At 41.5% G+C, this 20,452-nt stretch overlaps 1 protein-coding gene across 1 annotated transcript in view; it reads left to right on the forward strand.

Annotated features, from left to right (window-relative positions):
* The first annotated feature begins 1,642 nt into the window (after positions 1-1,642).
* The window catches only part of Shroom2 (shroom family member 2), a 158,040-nt gene continuing 139,230 nt past the window's right edge, over positions 1,643-20,452 (forward strand). Inside the window, 1 exon segment of the mRNA XM_032889695.1 lies at positions 1,643-2,039. Within this exon segment, the coding sequence (XP_032745586.1) occupies positions 1,875-2,039 (165 nt within the window). The 5' untranslated portion in view covers positions 1,643-1,874.

A 20,452-nucleotide genomic window follows, 5' to 3' on the forward strand; every position in this document is an offset into this window, starting at 1 on the left:
TAATCCCAATACTTGGGAGGAAGAAGAAGATGGATCTCTGAATTTGAGGCCAGCTAGCCTGGTCTACAGAGCAAGTTTGGACAGCCAAAGTTATACAGAAAAACCTCTCAAACAAACAAACACAGCAACAACAAATAATAATAAAAAGAAGATAGAAAATAATAATAATAAAAAAGTAACCAAGACATTCTGCCTCTGTTGTATGATGCTTCTGGTCTGTTTGAAAAACTGACTTGAGTTGAGCTTCCCTATCCTTCACAGTGAAAGAGCCTAAAGGTGTTCTTGGTCCAGTGTTCTCCTGGTTGTCCTTGTTTTCACCTCCCAGTACCATCATGTGCTAAAAGTATATGGATGGAACAGCCTCCAGCTATGCATACAAACATTAATGGAAAAAAATAACTTTTTCCATCTGTAAAGCATGTAAACTCCTATCAGTGTATACATTTCTAAGGTGGGCTAGTTTCACGGAAATGGAAAACCAGCAAAGTATTATTAGGCATGGTGGCTCATACCTGGAATCACAGCACTTGGGGAGACTCAGGCAGGAGAACAGAAAGGAATTCAATCATCTGAATAATTTCTAAAATTAATGAAAAAAATGTAAAGAGTAGCGAACTTTCACTAACTTCAAAGTACTAATTCTTCCTTTAGGGATATAAACGGAGAACACATTTTAAAAACTTGAGGCAAGATAGCTCAGCTGGGTTTGGTTCCCAGCACCCACACAGTGACTCAAAAGGATCAGTGACTCCAGTCCCAGGGGGTCTGATGTTTGCACTTTTTGGCCTCTTGTCTGGCACGCACATGGTGCTCAGACATACATGAGGCAACTCGCCTCCAAACTTGAGGCACAATTTTATGAACATAAAGGGTAAGGATTGAATGGGAAAAAAGGCCTCCTAAATTGTGACAAAAGTGTCAACCGGATGGATGCCGTTTATTATGTTTGCCTGCTGGTAGCACAGAAGGGAATTTGCAAGAGTGGGAAGGCCCTCAAAGGATGGGGTCCAGAGTCCTTTTGCTGCAAGGAATTGCCCAGAGCATTAACCTTAGGGCCAGAGTTTTGGGATGTGCCTGCGAGTGGCCTAGGGTCAGGCATTCTGCCGTGCTGATGGCTCTCAGAACAGCTTTTCCAGAGTCCTGGCGCTGGAGCAAAGGTGCGGCCATAAAGGACAACGGGAACACTAGGGCTTCACCTGTGCAGTTGCTGTTCACTGGCTCAGTAGGAGGCGCTGGGTCGATTCCGTTCCCAGTTGGAAGGGGCTGGCCTGCAGCTACTCTGTTCCCAATCGCCTCCAGGTCCCGCCTAGTCCGGTTTGGACACTTCCGCCACCTCACCTGTTGCACCCGGCCTCCCCGGCGGCGCCTAACCCTCCCCGAGCCCATCAGCGCCTCTAGAGCTGGGCGGGAGGGACCATGGAACCTCACGCCTGACCAGGTCCAGTTCGGGCAGGTTTCGCTGGTTCCGGAGAGCGCGCCCCAACCCCTAGCGGCTGGGCGCACAAGAGAAACCCCTTTGGACCTCAAGCGCAGTCAGTGCGAAAACCCAGTGTGCGCGCCCCCGCCAGTGCCGGCTCCCGGGGGCGCGCCTGCCCCTCCCCCTCCCCTACCCATGCTGAAGAGGAGCGCGCCTGCTCCGCCCCCTCCCCGTTCCTCTCCCCGCGCCGTTTTCCGCGCTCCCTCCTGGTCCGGCCCGCGCAGCGCTTTCCAAGTTGCAAAGCAAGTTCAGCGGTGGCCGGCGGCTGTAGTGGCGGCGGTGGCCCAGACGCCTGGAGGCTCCTAGGTGGTGGGCCCGTTCGCGCTTGCCGGAGTGCATGGGCGTGGACCTTAGCGACTGGAGGGACTGAGCGTGGAGGGGCTGAGCGCCCCGCGTCATGGAGGGCGCCGAGCCCCGTGCACGGCCCGAGCGCCTGGCTGAAGCTGAGGCGCGGGCGACCGACGGCGTCCGTCTGGTGGAGGTGCAGCTGAGCGGCGGTGCCCCTTGGGGCTTCACCTTGAAGGGCGGCCGCGAGCATGGTGAGCCTCTGGTCATCACCAAGGTAAGGCTACTTCGGGGTCTCTGCCCCGTGACAGTCCGGAGGTAGTCCGGACCCAGAAGGCTGATCGGAGTTTCGGGGCGCTGGATGGGACGTCCGGCTCGCGGCCTCGCTTTCTGGGTCGCGTCTGCCGGAGTCACCTGTGGGTACTGGGTTCTGTTCAGCCCTAGGTGTACGGTTCCAGCTCCATCCTAGCCGCCCTCGGGCGCTCCTAACATTGCTAGTAGTTTCAATGGCTCCTGTTCCGGGTCTCCTTCCCCTCCCCCTCTGGAAAGGGCCTGGCAATCCCCTGTAACTCCTGGCCTGTGCAGCGGTGGACCTACACCTGCAAGGCTGCCATGAGATGAAAGGGAAAAAATTTCCTGGATCCAGGGAGAGGGTACAGCTTTCCCAACTTTTGTTTGCTTGTTTAGGGTCTCCAGTTGTCACCCTTTTGATCTGTACCGGTTTTCAGTCTGAAACCCGCACTAGAAGCCGCTGCCAGGCAGCTTCACGATTCCCTAGAGCTCATCAATATTTGCTGACTTTCGGCTTCCTGTCCTACGTCCACGCGCTCTGGAAATCTACCAACACTTAAACTTTTCAGAGTGCTTTTAAAATAGAATTTAAGTTCTGATAGTAAGGAAGGATACCTTACTTGGAATTAGCAAGCGTGTGGGGTGTGTGTGTGTGTGTGTGTGTGTGTAGGTTGCTTTAGAATTGGTATTCTCTTAAAATCCATCTTGATACTTACCAACTAAACATGTATAAACCTGTATAAACAAACAACAAGCCAATCTCTCAGATGTTCTGGTTAAAAAGGGCCCAGTTCTCTAAGCACAGTTGAGTCTTACCAGTCCTAAGGGCAAAGTCTCCTTTAAAATGCAAATATTCCTGGCTCCTTAGAGGTGTTTGAAGGTGTGAAGGTGACTTACAAATTTCCTTATCTTCCCACCCTCACTAAAAGCATGAAGAGTTTGGTGGCTCCACTGCTCATGAATTTGAAAAGTGATTTTGGTCTTCGTGTTCAAACAGCAAAAGACCTGGCATGGATCAATCACCCCTCACCCTGTTACAAATTTAGCCAACATGTAATCCTTTATATCAAACTGGATTCTTTTTGTTTGATTGTGCCATTCGAGGGAATCAAAGCCCCAGGGCATTACACATGCTAGGCAAGTTCTGTGCCACTGAGCTACATACTGAGTCCGAGTCTGTGCCCTCACCCCCTTTTCTTTTTGGTCCTGGGGTTGAACTCAGCCTTGCCAGTGCTAGGCAAGTGCTCTTCTCCCACTGAGCTATTTAGAGCCCCAGTTTTTATTTTTGAGACAAGGGCTTACTAAGTTTCACCAGCTTACCTTGAACTTGCAGTCCCTCAGCCACCTGAGTGCTAGTATTACAGGGGTATACTACTACAGAGAATCTCATCTGTGGCTTTCAAAAATGCTTACTTTTGTTTCATGTGCATTGGTGTTTTGCCTGCATATATGTCTATATGAGGGTGCCAGATCCCCTGGAACCGGAGTTACCAAGCTGCCACATGGGTGAGTACTAGGAATTGAACCTGGGTCCTTTAGAAGAGCAGCTAGTGTTCATCTGTGCCTTTTAATTAAGGTTTTAGAGGTCATTGCTGATGTAGTTAAAAATATATCAGGTAAAATCTCTCCATTCTTTTACGTTTCATATTTTTTGCTGCTGTTGTTTTTGTCTTGTTCCTCCTCTGAGACAGTCTTTTGATCTATTCTTGATATGGCTTAGAGCTCTCAATCTTTCTACCTCGGCCTTCCAGTTACTGGAATTTCAGATATAATGGCTCCATGCTTGGCATATATTTGTTTTCTTCCCCTTTTGATTTCTTTCTTTCTTTTCTTTTTCTTTTTTGAGCTTTAGCCCCATGTATTCCAAGCATCTGGTCGTGAGATTTCTGTGTAGCTCAGAGATGACATTGAACTCCTAACCCTCTTGTCTGCTTTCCCATTGTACTGCCACATCTGGCATGTACTTTTAAAAAACAGCACAACAGGATTTCACATATCTCCCTCACACTTGTTTGTATACTAGATGGAATATGTTAAACATCACTTAGTATGAAATTTTAGGATTTTTAAAACAGTATTTTTAGATTTATATATTTTACTTATGGATAGTTTTACCTGAATGTGTATATGTGTCCTCTGAAGCAAGTGTTCTTAACTACTGAGACATCTCTCTAGGCCCTCCTAGCATTTGATCTTTCACTGTATAAGCGCAAGTTGGAGGTTATTTTAAATGGAAAGATTTGCTAGAGGGATTTTTGTCCTCCTTTATACAAGATAGTCCTTGTTTTACAAAACTCTGCATGTTTGGTGGCTTCCTGGCTAGGTCTCAGCTTTTTAGAAATGGAAGTAGGTGCTGGTCAAACTCAGCCATGCTAAGCTGTACTACTGAACTATATTCTTATCCATGCATAATTTCTCACATGCTTCATTATAACTGAAAAATTATAGGTTTGTTGCTTAGGATGGATAGGACTCAGAGCAACTTAGGGTTTTTGTATTTTCAGCTAAGAGTGAAAGACCACACATAAACAGTCATGTGCTGTTGCTCCTGTGTTTGTACTTTCACCACATGTTCTATTGTGTAGAATTAACAGTATTTCAAATATTTGTCAATTCTTTAATATTAAGAATATTAGTGGATCGGCCCAGCAAGATGACTCAACTCTTAAAGGCACTTGTCTCTAAGCTTGATGACTTGAGTTTGATTTCTGAAACCCCATGAGCACTGTGGTACACAAACACATAGTAACACCAAAAACAAAAAGATCATCAGTGGTGTTTGCTTACAGCATGAAATCTGGTAACTGTTTGCCATATTATTTAAAAATGATGAAGAGTTGGGTGGAGAGATGGCTCAGTAGGTAAGAACATTGGTGGTTTAACGTTCCATTTCAAGCACCCACTCACATGGTGGCGTACAACTTCTGTAACTCCAGTCCTAGGGGATCTGACACCTTCTTTTGGCCTCCACAGGCAATGTATGCATGTGTTATACAGAACATACAGACATACATTCAGACAAACATTCATACATGTGAAATAAAATTTCAAAAAAATGACAGAAACATGTCTATTTATAGCCACTTAGAAGTTAGAAATAGATTGTTCTGTAGATACTAGTAGAAAATTGTTCTTTGCTTGGAATTTACTTTAATCTAAGTTTTTACTTTTCTAGTAGCTACCGAAATGTCAATGAAGCCTATTAAATATTTTTTCTGAATTTTTTCCATTTAAAAAAATTATGCAATACTTACATGTTGGATCCTTGCTGTATCACAAGGGTTTTCTGTTTAATTTTCTGTTAATTAGAAATATATTATTTTTATAGTTATATTATTTATTCATTATAATTTTAATTCTGTTTATTAATAATTTTCTGTTTAGCTGATACTGACTTGGGAGTAGCTTGCTCTAATTTAAGAAGGCACATTCTTTTGATAATAATGTGACTATCACTTGAAGATCTCTTATGAGCACATATCTTAGAACTGGGACTGGCTGGAGATGTAGCTAGTTGGAGTGCTTACCTAGCCTATTCAAGATGCTGAATATGATCTTCAACACCGGAGGACAAAACAAGACTAGAAGAGATAGTAAAAATCAGGCTGATTCAGTACTGGTTTTTAGTTGGAGAGGTCTCATTGGTCCAATTGGTAAATTAACAGCTATGACCAAGTAAAGGTAAAATGGTAGACTCTGAGGTCACAGACATGGCAAGTCCTAGGCAGGACCTTGAAAGTCATACTCTGATCATGAATATCTGTCTTGTTTTCTGTCCAGCTGATGCTATCTGCTTGTGACTGAACTCTCTTGCTGTGTTATTTATACTGAGTAACTGGATGCCATCTGTAGGGTGACAATTTTTCCATCTTGGCACCATTGATATTCTGTTGTGGGGGTCTCTTCTGTGCACTATAGTCCATTTAGCTACTTTGTCTTCTACTTACTGAAGGCCATTGGCACATGTCTCCAGGTATAACAATCTGAATGTCTCCAGACATTGCCACATGCCCCCAGTCTTCAGTTATGAATCATTTGTTAGGCTCATGGTGTATCACCTTTTCTTTTAAAGACTTTGAATTTTTTTTTTTTAAATAGTGGCCTTTTGGTAGTGTGTTTGAAAGCTCTTGGCATTTCCAGTGTTTTCATGTAGGTCTGTTTTTCTTTTTGAGATGAGCTCTTGGCTTAGAGAAAAGGCTTTATTTACACAGTAAAATGCAAACAAGTACTTGCTTCATCTGCATTTTTGTAGTTGGAAAAAGGAAATAGAGAGCAGAGACTCCCCAGAACTGTGTGCTTTATGGGCAATCAAAGTAGATGCTGGAGGAAGTCTGATTTTTCTCAGGATCTGGTTTGAAGTTAAAGGACGTCAACTCTCCCAGAAGAGTAGTAGCATTTGTAGAATTTCAGATGTATGCCTGAAACTCTACAAGACCTCTGCTGAAAGATGGTGTTAGGAGTCATAACTTCTGAGTATATTTCTAACATTGCAGCTTGAAATCTTATTACCATTAGCAAAACAAAAACAATCAAAGTGTGTGTGTGTGTGTGTGTGTGTGTGTGTGTGTGTGTACTCCACAAAAAATGAAAACACATTAAACTTATTTTTTTCATTTTGATATGGCAGGAACAGGAACAACCTGCAGTTTCTAAGAGGTATCATGTCATGACTTGGTAATATTCTTTGAGAGTATTCATGTGTTCAGAAATTCTCAGGGCACCAGAATATTACACAGTTAATTTTCTATTTAGCTGACAGGCGTTTGTAATTAGGTGAGCCACTGGGTTGTTCTTATTCCTGGCCACCCCCTCCCCCTCCTGCCTTTTTCCCCTTACATTATGGAAACGGCTTTACAAGTGCTCTACCACAGAGAGACATTCCTAGGCAAGTCTTGCTGGTGTCACTTGTTTCTTTCTTTATCAGTTTAGCCACAGTGGGGGAGGAGACCAAGCTCATTTCTATGATGTCACCCACTGGAGATTTTCATCTGCCAGCTGGGTATCAGGAGGCCCCCTGCAACCTCAGGAATGTTTATCAAGGAAGAAGGAATGAAGCCCTGGCCCTGGCTATTCATCATTTATTAAAGGCCTCTATCCCCCTTAAGAATGCCAGAAATTGTTAAGAACACTTTCATCAGGGTCTGGCCTAGCTTGGCCTTCGTGGGAAGCTCCTTTGAAAACTTAGTTTTCAAATTGTCTTTGGGAATACAACTCTCTTGATGTGCATATTTGTGTATGTGTACTACAGTGGTGTAGGATACTTGGAAGTGTTTTATAGACAAGAACACGCAGATGGTGATGGGTATGTGTGTGAGGTCTACTGTGTAATAATAATACCTTAGTGATTGAAAAAGGAGTCCCCAGTTTAGAGGCAGTGTGCAGTTAAGATCATGGTGGCCTGAGACCAGAGATGTTAGAATAGTAGCCCAATGGTTGTTCCTTGTGCCCTTTTGTGTTGGTGTTTTTTTTTTAAGTTTTATTTTTATTTTATTTACATAAGTGTTTTGCCTGCATGTAGTGCACAGAGAACAGTGTCCACAGAGGCCAGAAGATAGGTGGATTGAGAATTACAGAAGGTTGAGAGCTGCCATGTGGGTAATGGGAATAGAACCTGAATTCTCTGCAAGAGCAGCTGGTGCTCTTAATCAGAGTCATCTTTCCAGACCGTGTTTATTGTTGAGACAGAGTCTCCATAGAGCCCAGGTGGACCTGAAACTTGGTATACAGAGAAGGATGACTTAAATTTCTTGTTCTCTTGGCTCCAACTAGGTCTTTTACAGTTCGGTGTCTCCACAGCTATGGGGTATGGTGCTAGGGATTTTGAGAGACAGTGAGGTACTTTACCATATGAGCAACATCCCTATTCCCTATGTTTGATTTTGAGTCAGGGTCTCACCAAGCTGGCCTGGAAATCTGTGTCAAATTGCTTGAGTCTCTGAGTGCTAAGATTATGAGCGTGTGCTATTATGCTTAAAAGTTTTTTGTTTTTTGTTTTTAGTGGTGTTTGTTTTTTGTTTGTTTGTTTGTTTGTTTGGTGGTGCTGGTGGTGGTGGGGTTGCTGGGAGTGGATCCAGAGCTTTCTAAAGGCATGAAGTTCTAGTTGAAGTTTTGAAAGTGGGAATCATTGAATTTAGCCGTGGAAAGATAAATGTGAACTTCTGTCTGGATCTTGGCTTATTTCTGTGTGCCACACAGTTCACAGCAGGCCAAACTACTACTTTGTTAGTGCTTGAGAGAGCTTGGTCTCCTCCCCACCTTCCACCACCACCACCACCCCCCCACCCCCCCACCCCCGCCTCCTCACACTAGGGTGCTAAGGTCGTATAAGTCCTCAGAATTGTAAAACCATCTCTATACAGTGGCAATCACAACAGGATTTGGAGTTATTAGGATGAGTGTAATTCTAAAGATCTATTTGTAGTGAAAATTCATAGTCTGGTTAAAAAACACTAGGTAAGTTTTCTTTCATGTGCTGAAAGGCCTTTTCACTTGAGAGACTTGCCTTGCCAACTGGCTTTCAAATATATCTTTATTACCCCTTCCAGCTTGCAAATTAACTTGGCCTTGTGGAATTCTAATCCTTGTTCCTTCAGAGATGTTTTAGGCACAGGGGGTGGGGAACCAGGCACAGTGCCTAAAGATGTAGTCCAAGGTCTTATAGCTGGAGGCTTTCAGAGTCATGGAGGATTCTCCCTACGGGAGGCACTAGATGTGACCTATAAATCCAGAGGCTTCCACCATTACAAAAACCTATAAACCTGAGCTATGCCCCACACTTCTGTGTTGTGCTGAATTCGGTCTTCCTGGCTGAGATAGGAATATTGCTTAACATGTCCTAACATTTATCTCTCGGGAAAATAATAAAGGTAGCAAGCTAGTTTGTCTAAGAGCTACATGTCGAATAATAAATAGTAGTTTTCACTTAGACATAATGAGATGTTTTTTTAAGCACTTGTATATTTCATGGTTCTTTACTTAGGAGGACTTTTTAAAATGCATTTTGGAATTATCTCCTTGCAGAAGTTGTTTTGTGTCAGCATGCAAATAGACTTGGATTTATGGCCAAACTCTTAGAAGCAAAGGAGGAAAGTCCTGGGGTCTGTGGAACTTTTCTTTGCATGCTAGGCAAGGAGGAAACATTCAACGAGATTAATTTCAGGGTATAAAGGCTGAATAGACTTTTTATTTAGGCTATCTTTGACTTTCAAACACTAGAAAGGTGTGGGGCCAGGCCTTATAGGAGGAATTGTACAGGATTTGGAAGGTTAGGCTCTTGATATATGTATGCTGAGAATTTTAACCCACAGGAGGATTCTGAAAGAGTTCTAGTAGGACTTTAAAACATACAGCTGAATGAAAAGTGAGGGGAGTTGGTAATGCCTAAAGATATGACTCAGCTTTCTTTTTATACTGAAAAATATTTTTCATATAGTTTATTTTGATTATGTTTCCCCCTCCCCCAATCTCCAGCTCCTCCCAGTTCCTTCCCACCCCTCTACCAACCCACTTTTATGTTTTCTCTCTTAAACAAACAAAAACAAAACAAAAAAACTAGATACACAAACCAAAAACCACAAAAACAGAAATCAAAATAAACAAGCAAAATACTAAGACAAAAAATGTCTAAACAAAGCAAAATGAGACAAAAAAATCTATAAACAGAAATCAAAATAAACAACAAAATACTAATAAGACAAAAATGTCTAAACAAGCAAAATGAGACAAAAAAAATCTATAAAAGCACAGTTGAGTTTGTTTTGTGTTTGCTAACCCCTCCTGGATTTGAGACCTTCCCTCATGTGTGGTTAATATATCCACAGAGACTCCTTTGGAGAAAGCTGATTTTTTTTTCTTCTGCCAGTGGTGTCAATTGTGGATAGCTTCTTGGTTAGGGGTGGAAGATTGTGTCCACTTACCACTCAGGGTCTCAGTGCTAGGTGGGACTTGGGTAGGCCTTGTGTGCTCAGCCACTGGCTCTGTGAGTTCACACGTGCATTGTCAGGCCCAAAAAAACCCATAAATTGCTCAATCTGTGGTGCCTGTTAGCATTCCAAAGGGCATGCTGGCCTCCAGCTCTCAGCATCACAAATACCTGTGACTGAGCATCCTGGCTCTTCTCTCCTTACCTTAAACTTTTAGCTCACAGGCTTCTCATTGCTCTGTAATCCTGCCATTTGGGTCATGCATCCCCTTGGCACCCCCTCTTTTCCTCCCCCTGCCCCCTACAGACATGTTTGGTATACTACTTTGTCCCCCTGCTCTGGACTCTTCTAGATGCCTCTAGATGTTTCTTCTTCTTCATAACTGTAGTAAAAACCTTCCTTCAACCACACCTTGGAACCACACTATGTCTTCACTTTATACATCTGGTGGCAAAACTCCTGTTCTCTTCTCTCTCTCTCTCTCTCTCTCTCTCTCTCTCTCTCTCTCTCTCTCTCTCTCTGTGTGTGTGTGTGTGTGTGTGTGTGTGTGTGTGTGTGTGTGTCCTGTTATATCTGGAAGACACTGATTCCCTGGAGTTTTCATCACTTGCCTCTTACTACCTTTCTACACATAGATCACAGAGCCTTGAGGAGAAGGATTTGATGAATCAATCCCATTTAGGACCAATGGCTTCAAAATCTTCCCATTGTCAATCAAGTTGTGGTTCTCTGCGTTAGTTCCTATCTAGTGTAAGAAGATGCTTCTCTGATGAGGGGCAAGCAAGGCACTGATCTATGGGAGTAGCAATATGCCATCAGGAGTCATTTTATTGCTCTGTTCCTTTAGCAGAATAGTATTAGGTTTCCCCTAGGGCCATGACCTAGTCTTAGGTTATTAGCCACTTAACTAGAGTCAGGTATGAGTTCTAGCTCATGGAGTGTTCTTAAATTCTACCAGAAAGAGATTGGTTACTCCTATATGTGTCACTATTGCACCAATTTATCTTGCAGACATGTCACTGTTGTAGGTCACAGAGTTTGTAGCTGGGAGATATTGATGATGCTTTTAAAAAAAATCCAGTACTGTGAAGACTAGTAGAAATGAAATGAAGCTTCTAGTTAGGCACCAACTTGACTTCTCCATATCTAGTGACATATGTATCATAGGATCTTACTATCAGGTTGCATGGTTCAGCTTTGAGTTGGGTTCCCAGTTCTTAGTATCCATGTGAGGCAACTCAAAATTAACTGTAACTCTAGTTCCAGGGGCCCTTGTGCTCTTTTCTGGAGTCCATCTATTCCTGCTCTCATATGTACACACAACCCTCCTAAATATACATAACTAAAAGTAATACAAATAAATCCATAAAAAAATATTTGGTCGGCATGAGGTTTGGGTGATACAGTGTTTCCCTAGAGTGTGATGCCTTTAGTTCAAAGAAAAACAAAACAATGTAAGTATTGAATTCAAGGAAGGTCTATTTAGACTTGGGAAAATGTGTATTAGTGGAAGGATGATAGTGCATTGCTTAAAAACCAAAGCCAGATAGTGGTGGACATAGACAATCCCAGCACTAGAGAGGCTGGAGTAGGAGGGTGGTAAGTTCTTCTCTGGCCTGGGGTACTTAGTGAGAGCCTTAAAAATTAGGAGATGAGAATTTAGTCAGTGGTAGAGTGCTTGTACACAGGTATGAGATGCTGGGTTTGATCTCTGGCCATTTTAAGTGTGAAAAAAAAGATAAAGGAAAATAATTGAATATGCAAAGAAAAGGTACCCCCTCCTGTCCTGGATGAGGAGACCATAGGCTGTTTTGTATTCTTAATTCTAAGAGTATTAAGTTTCAAGCAATAATGACTGCCTGTATTGGAGAAGGAATGAAAACAGTACACAGCTGACTGGCTAGGAAGGGCAGTGATTATCTTTTGGCCATAGGTGATTTTTAAGATTTTCAGATCAAAGGTAAATTATGAAGGCCAGGGAAAAACCCAAGCAGGGTTGATTCTGTGTCCTTGAAGATCAACATTTTTACTTATAATCAGAAGAAAGGAAGCAGAGATGCTTGTGGTTTTGTTGTTGTTGTTGTTGTTTGCTTGTTTTGTGAGGCCAGATATTGGTGTACATGGAAAATCCCAGCACTGGGGGAGGGTAGAGTAGGAGGGTGGCAAGTTCTACTTTATCTTGGCTACTTAGTGAGACCCTGAAAATAACTTCTATCAGAATGACACGTAGGCAAGCCTGTAGTGCATTATCCTGATTGGTTATTTGTGGGGGAGGGCCTAGTCCACTGTAGGCAGTGCCACCCGGCAGGAAATCCCAGGGTTTGTGTGAGAAAATGGGCAGAGCAAGCCAGTAGGCAGCAGTCCTCCACGACCTCTGCCTCAATTTCTACTACCTCCAGGTTCCTGCTCTGACTTCTTTTCATATGGCACTAATACCTGTAAGATGAAATAAACCCTGAATTTATTTTGCCCATTTTGTTTATCACAGCAACAGAAACCAAACTAGAGCACCCTGAGAACTAGGTCAACAACTTTCAATGCTTATATTAGTTTATGTTTTTTCTTTGTTGTGGTAGAAATAGAACCCAGAGCCTCATATATTCTAGGTTGTTATCTCCCCTACTGAGCTATATCCTTAATTGCAAAGATTTTTAAAGTTTGCTTTCTATGTTTACTTTTAGTATTAAGGCTTTACTTTTAGTGTTGAGGATCAACTTACTGCTGTGTCTATTCTACATAAGTGTTCCCCCACTGAGTTACACCCTAGTCATATGATTTGAATGGCAAATGATGTCACTGCTAGGCCTATGGGAAGGAGAGAGTACAGATATATTGTGATTATTTTTTCCTGTATAAGATTGCACTTGGGAGACAGAAGCAAATGTATCTCTGAGTTTGAGGCTAGCCTGGTCTACGGAGGGAGTTCCAGGATAGCCAGGGCTGTTACACAAAGAAACCCTGTCTTAAAAAAAGAGAGAGACAATTTTATTTCATTGCTTAATTTCTTCTGCAGTTATTATTTGTTTATTGTAAATCCTCAATGATGACACATCTCTTCATATATTTTTATACACACCAAAGTAGCTTTTCTTCACTTTGCAATATTTGGTGTTTTCTTCACCATTCTCCATTTTCTGCAGTGCATAATATTATAGAAATGAGGTCTGGTTCATGATCTGTTCTACTTTCTCTATTTCGTCTCTCTTATTTTTCAATTACTGGTGGCTTTGATCTTGGGAGATTTTGTTTAACCTTATCTTCCAGTCCTTCCACTGAGTTTCAGATTTGTGGCTTTATTTTGTTTTTCAAATTCCAAATTTTATTTCAGGGTTGTTCCTTTTTTTGACACCATACAGATTTTATTTTTTGACTAATTCTTTTGTCTAATAACACTGAGTTGGTTTTCAAAACTGTCCATTTTCCATAAGGATTTTGTTTCTGGAGTTGGCTTTTATTATTTGTTTGGCCTTCTTTCTTCCCTGACAGAAGTTTCTGGTGCTCTTTGGACATCTACTGGCATTAAAGAACAGATTGCCTTGAATAACATATAGAGGCCCTGTGTATGCATGAGTGACCCAGTGAGACTTTTTCTGGGAAATCCTGGAAGCCCAAACCTTTTGAGATTGACCATATCCTTATCATATAGTAACTTTTGCACATATTTTTCTGTAAGTGGACTGCAAGGTGCAAGGCTTACAATAGAAGAGATCCTTCCCTTGCTCAGCTGAGTGAACAAGACAGAAGAGTAATTGTTTTCCATATTCTGGCCATTGTAGTTCCAGCTTGAGGGAAGCTATCCACTAGTAATAAGTTGTCAATGCCTGCTTGTGTTCAGAACTAGTTCTTTCACTTGGTCCTTAGCCTTTTTACCCCTCTGCCCTCCAGTAAACGTAGACTCATTTCTGTTTTATTGTATTACTGTGGGGGATTTACATGAGTCAGCATGTAAAACTAGTTCTAGTCAACTTGAATTCATTCTCTTCCTCCTCTCCCCTATTCAACCCCGATTCATTATAAAACTGAGAAATTATTTTTAAAAATCTTATGTATACTTCTGTCTTAGGGTTTCATTGCTGTGAAGAGATACCATGACCAAGGCAGGCAGAATTTAATTGGGGATGACTTACAGATTCTTTTTGAGGTTCAGTTCATTATCATCATGGCAGGAAGCACTGCAGCCTACACACAGCCGTGGTGCTGGAGGTGCTGACAGTTTCTATATCTTCATCCAATGAAAGCCAGGAGCAGATAGTCTTCAGGTAGCTAGGAGGAGGGTCTCAAAGCCCAACCCTGTGACATACTTCCTCCAACAAGGCCACACCTACTTCAACAAGGCCACACTTCCTAATAGTGCCACTCCCTGGGACAAGCATATTTAATCCACCATAATATCAAAGTACTTTTTTACTGTAGACAGAATTCGAGCAGAATTTTGCATGGTATAGAAATTTAATATGTTCCAAGGTGGTTTTGTTACTGCTTGTTAGTATGGGGTTCATAGATAAATGCATTTAAGTTAAATATACATCCAATTTAGGGATGTTCCTCGGTGGTAGAATGCTACCTAGTGTGGGCAAGGCCCTGGGCTTGATACAAAGCTGCAAATTATAGATACATAAAAGTAAAAGCTACATCTAATATTAGCTTCAGTCTATTGTTTGCATTTTATGCAGACCTGAAATGATTATTTTCTTCTATCCCTCCACAACTTAAATCTTTAACATAAAACTTATTGTAATACAAATGAACAATAACGCATTTTGCTAATTTTATAATAATATAAATATTCTTTCAGATCAACAGGAGTTGTTAAAGGTGATATTTTGTTAAGGTGAATGAAAGTAGTGGGAAGGATAAAGGCTAAACGTGCTTGTGACATCAGGCTACATTTTACCCAACTCTTTTTATTGATTTGTAATAGAAAATCATTCAAAGAGGTGGATCCACAAGTGTGGTGTAGGTGTGCTTTGTGGAAAACTCCATGTAGCTGCTTCCTAGTGTTGGATTACATTTCTCAGCTTCCTATGCAGCTAGGTATGGCTGTGTGAACATCTTACTCAGTGAAGTCCAAACAGAACTAATGTCTGCCATTTATGCCTGCCCCCACCCCCAAAATTTCCCCTCTGTTTGGTTGAGATAAAGTCTCAGAGCAGAGTTTTATCAAAATAGGTCCTTGACTGACTAATGAGGTGGTTTCCCAGGACATAGTGGCCATTCACCTAGTACTACTACTGTATGAGCAGCATGATCATTCACCACACACACACACACACACACACACACACACACACACACACACACACACACACACACACACACACACACACATATATTCTACATGAAATAAACCTGCAGTGTGTTTTGGTTCCTGGATTGCTTATTAAGTCAGATTGTTTTAACAAATGAAACCCTGCTCAAGGGACAAAATATATCATGCTTTATACCTGTGTAGGAGGACATGATATTTTATTTTGTTGGAACAATCACAGTGGTTGTCCAGTTAGCACACAGCTTATTCCCTACATACTTATTATGTAATGTGAGACTTCCACACCTGTGGCTTCTTCAACTCTAGCCTTTCCTTTTACTCAGTAATTTAAATTTCACCTAGTCTTGCTTTTCCTCCAGGTCTGTAGATGCTTACTTGGGAATTCTGTAGAGGAAGAGCAGGAAGCTGGGTGAAAGCTTAGGGTAGGTAATTAGCCCTCAGGTAGGACTGGATGATGTAATGGTGTTGGAGTTTGTACCTTTGACCTGGCAGTGCTGTCCTTTTCTTAACCACATGGCTGTAAGTGCAGAACTTGTTGCAGGGAAGGCTACTTGTTAAGTGGTCATTAACGGAGCTGCCTTCAGCAGATTAGCTAATTATAATCCTGAATGGCAGACTTTTCTCCCTTTAGGAATAATAGCAGCACATAGACACACATGAGTTGGATCAGCAGTGTGAAAGTAGATAAGGTTGAGGGCCCCAGATATCTGGGGAAGGTGTGAGGAAATGCTAAGGAAGTAGCAGAAAGTCCTTCCTGCATTTGTGAAGTAGGTAAAGGTAGTTCTTTGTCTACAGATCCAGATTCTGTATCTGATGAAATTTTATCTCTGTGTTAATTGTGTATATGGTTGTAAATTTGCTAACAGCGTGATATTTATCAGTGTTAATTTTACATATGTTTGTAAAGAAAGTTGTGTGCATAGTGACATGTTGGTATTTTAATATTGCCTGGAGCTATAGTTCATTGATAGAGCACTAGCTTCACATGAGCAAAGAGTCTTGGGTTTGATCCATAGTCAGCACACATAGACAGACACAGAAAATACATTGATTAGTAGCTTAAACATAACATGATCCTTGTGGAAGTATAGCTATATTTTTTCTCTACTCAGGAGTTCTGTGCTGAAAACAGTATAAAACTTAATCATTAAATGCTTGAAGATAATTATCTTAAGAATCACATTGTCAAGCTGGGTGTGGTGGCACAGAAATAGTAATTCTCAGCCCTTAGAAAGTGGAGGCAGGAGGATCAGGAATTCAAGGTTAAACTTCTATTATATAATTAGTCTCAGGCTGTATAATGCTATACCTCAAAAAGGAAAACAAACACACAATAAAAGAATTAAACTGCCAAATCTTTGGAATCAGAAGACAGATCAGAAGAAGTTTACTTTGTTCACTCTGAAATGTTAAGAAATTACTTTTGGGACTAGAGAGATGGTTCAGTGTTTTCAGCGCACTGAGTTTGTTTCTGAGCCAAATGGGAATCATTATTTACCTTTTCTGGTCTCCTGGATTGTAAGCTTGACTATAGGTTTATTACTAAATCTAGAAATCGTCTTTGATAATTCTCTCTCATTAAACTTCTATAACCAGTTGATCATGAACATATACTCGTCACATAATCAATCCTCCTGTTGAGATGTTAAGAAATACCGATTTATTGACACAGGTGGAAGGGCATGGACACACCACAGAAAGGATTCCATCTAAGTGTCTCCTGATGAACCAGTGAGTTTGTTGGTATTTTCCTGTTTTAGCTGTTTCTGGTGGGTGTGGATGTGATTGGAGAGAGGTGTGGTCCAGGATAAGGCTTCTGATGAGAAGCCGTGGCCAAAGGAAAGGTCTTGGAACAGCAGGACCCAGCAAATATAAAGTTAGAGAGACTGATAATGAGATATGCTTGAGCGCAGGGAACTGAGGTTTTGTCTTGGACAAATCCAGGAGGCGCTTTATGGTAAGGATTGTTATGAGAATTTAAACAGTTTACACTTCTTTCTGACCTTGTAGCTCTGAAAGCATTCTGATCTTGAGTTGTAGGAATTTCTTTTAGTACAGTTATTCCTGACCTTTCTAATGCTGTGGCCACTTAATACAGTTCATGTTTTGGTGACTACCCCAGACATAAATTTTTTTTGTTGCTACTTCATAAGTGTAATTTTGCTCCTGTTGATGAATCATAAATATCTGATATGTGACCCCAAAGAGGTTGTGACCCACAGGTTGAGATCCATTGCTTAGTTTAGTAATTAAAGTTTAGTATTTATGGTCATTTTGCACCATCTCAAATTGAAGGTGGACAATATGGAATCTGAGTTTCTTTCCTTGGGGTGAGTAGGAAAGGAAGGCCTTATGAAGAAATGGTTTTGTCTTGTTTGTTTTATTGAGACAGACTTTCGAATAGTCTAGGCTGGCCTTGAACTATATCTCTCAAGTGTTGGGAGATAATAAACTCCAATAAATTTGTTCTTTATAGAATTAGGGGTCATTGAGTACATTATAGAGTTTGTAGTTTTCCTGTGAATATTTCATTTATGTGTTTGTTTTTGGCTTTCTGTGTGCTGGGATTTCAGTTATGTGCCACCAAGCCTATCTTAATTATTTTTTCCTTCATTTATTGATTTTTTTATGTATGCTTTGATGGAACCCAGAGCCTTATGAATGCTAGATACTAGGCAAGCACTCTACACTAAGCTACTCCCTTCCTTTTCCCCCTTATTTACTTTTTGTTTGTAGTATATGTGTGTGTGCATGTGTGTACTCTTCTGTGCATGCTCATGTGGAGGCTGGGGTTGACTTTAGGCATCCTACTGGGATTCATCCGTCTCTGATACCCCAATCCCCATTGCTGGGCTTACATGAGTGTGCCATTATACCTAGCTTTTTATGTGGGTGTGGAATATTTCATCTCAGGTCTTCATGTTTGCCAGCAAGCTGTTTACTCACTGAGACATCTCCTCAGCACTTCATTTATCTTTCAACTCTGATTTTGTAATAAGTCTGCCAAGAAGTTTGGCTGAAGTTGTTTATGTTTAATAGGTATGGGTACAGGCTCCAGTGTCCTGGCAAAGGTCAAACTAGGTGGTCAAAAGAACAAGGCCCTAACCTGGGTCTTAGAGCACATTAATGTATAACTCTTACTGCTCTGTGTCTTAAAAATGCAGTCTTTATTTTTTCTTATTTTTTACTGGATTTTTTAAATTTACATTTCAAATATTATCCCCTTTCCTGGTTTCCCACCCATAAACCCTCTATCACATCCCTCCTCCCCTTTCTTCTATGAGGGCGTCCCCCCACCTAACCACCTACCCCTTCCCACCTCCCCACCTGACATTCCCCTACACTGTGGGGGGGGGGTCCAGCCTTGGCAGGACCAAGGGCTTCTTCTTCCAACAAGGCCATCCTCTGCTACAAATGCAGCTGGAGTGATGGGTCTGTCCACATGTACTCTTTGGATGGTGGTTTAGTCCCTGGGAGCTCTGGTTGGTTGATTCTGTTGTTCTTATGGGGTTGCAAACCCCTTCAGCTCCTTCATTCTTTTTAAACACCAGCTTTCAAGGTGCAAAATAAAATTCCCAGGATTTTATGAAATGCCATGTCCTCAACCCCCTCACCCCATTTGTTTTTTTGAGACAGGATTTCTCAGTGTAGGCTGGCAATCCTGGGACTCTTTGTGGACCAGGCTAGCCTCGAACTTACCGAGATCCACCTGTCTCTGCCTCCCTAGTAGAGTGCTCGGATTAACGCTGTGCACCACAAGTACCTGGCTTCTCTCACCCATTCTTAGCTCTGTAAGAAGTACCAGATGTCTCACTCTAACGTTAGATAGATGTGCTTGGGATGTTTCTAATATCCAGATGTACTAAAGGTATAAATTAAGAACCAACAGCCTATGTAGCCAGAAATAGCTATGGACAATATAAAACTGAAATGATTATGTACCAATTAAACTTTAGTCACAAAAGTAGGGAGTTGAGTGTGGAGCTGTAGAGATCTCAGTAGGTAAGAGCACTTGCTGCTTTTGCAAAGGACTCTGGTTCAGCAACCAAGTAGCAGCTCACAACTGTTTGCAGCTTCAGCTCCGCTGGGATATCTGGCCCCTTCTTCTGGGCTTCGTGTACATGAGGCATGTATGTGGTTCACATATAGGTAGACATATTATTACTCAAAAAAAGGCAATGGGAAGGATTTGATGTGCTGATATTAAGCAGTGCATTTTCACTGTGGTTACAGCAACATTAATATCCACTGAGAATCTGTTAGGATAAAAACTTTTGGACCCTGCTCTAGAATTAATGCACTCCATAAGCAGAGTATTCTACTACTGACTAGTTTGAGGACTATTGCCCTAAGGAGGTAAGGCCATTTGATGGAGAATCATCACCATCATCATTTGATTTTTTAAAAATGTTTTTATTAGCATATTTTGTACATGCTAGACTTCATTATATTTTCATATATGCACATAATGTATTTTGATCATAGTCATCTCTCTCCCATAACACGTTCTAGTTCCCTTTCCACTGATTCTCTTCCTCTTGCCAACTAGTCCACTTCCTTTTTTATGCCTTAAAAATCCATCTTTTTGATGACCCATTGAATTTAATTAAGGTTGCTTACAGAAGCATGGATACTTTACCAGTAGCTATACCACTGAAAAAAAACTTTCATCATTACCTGTAAAATTCATTAACTGCTGCCATATGTCCTTAGGTATGAGTGTATTCTTCCCCTTGTATAGGTAATCATAGTTACTTTGAGTTCAAGAGATAACCATTCCTATCATGTCTCAACATTTTATTCCATACCATCCTCTTAAACTCTTTTCATCTCATCTTTAATAGTGTTCCCTGAGACTGGGGGTGGGGGCGTGATATAGATGACGCATTTATGGCTAAGCATTCAATAGTCACTTATTTTCAGCACATTGGTCAGTTATAAGTCTGTAGTTACTACTTCCCGTTGAAAAGGAAAAAAAGAACTTCTCTCACCAAAGCTCATAGTATCAGTAATATAAGGAAATAAGCATAGTTATTTTATTTTTTAGGTTTATTTTTAAAGCTCTGTGTGTGTGTGTGTGTGTGTGTGTGTGTGTGTGTGTGTGTGTGTGTGTGTGTGTGTGTGTAGGCATGTGATTACAGGTTCCTATGGAGGTCTGTGGCATTGGATTCCCTTGAAGCTGGACTTAAGGGTGGCTTTACGCCACCT

Source organism: Rattus rattus, chromosome X, assembly GCF_011064425.1.
Source record: "Rattus rattus isolate New Zealand chromosome X, Rrattus_CSIRO_v1, whole genome shotgun sequence".
Classification (NCBI taxonomy): Eukaryota; Metazoa; Chordata; class Mammalia; order Rodentia; family Muridae; genus Rattus; species Rattus rattus.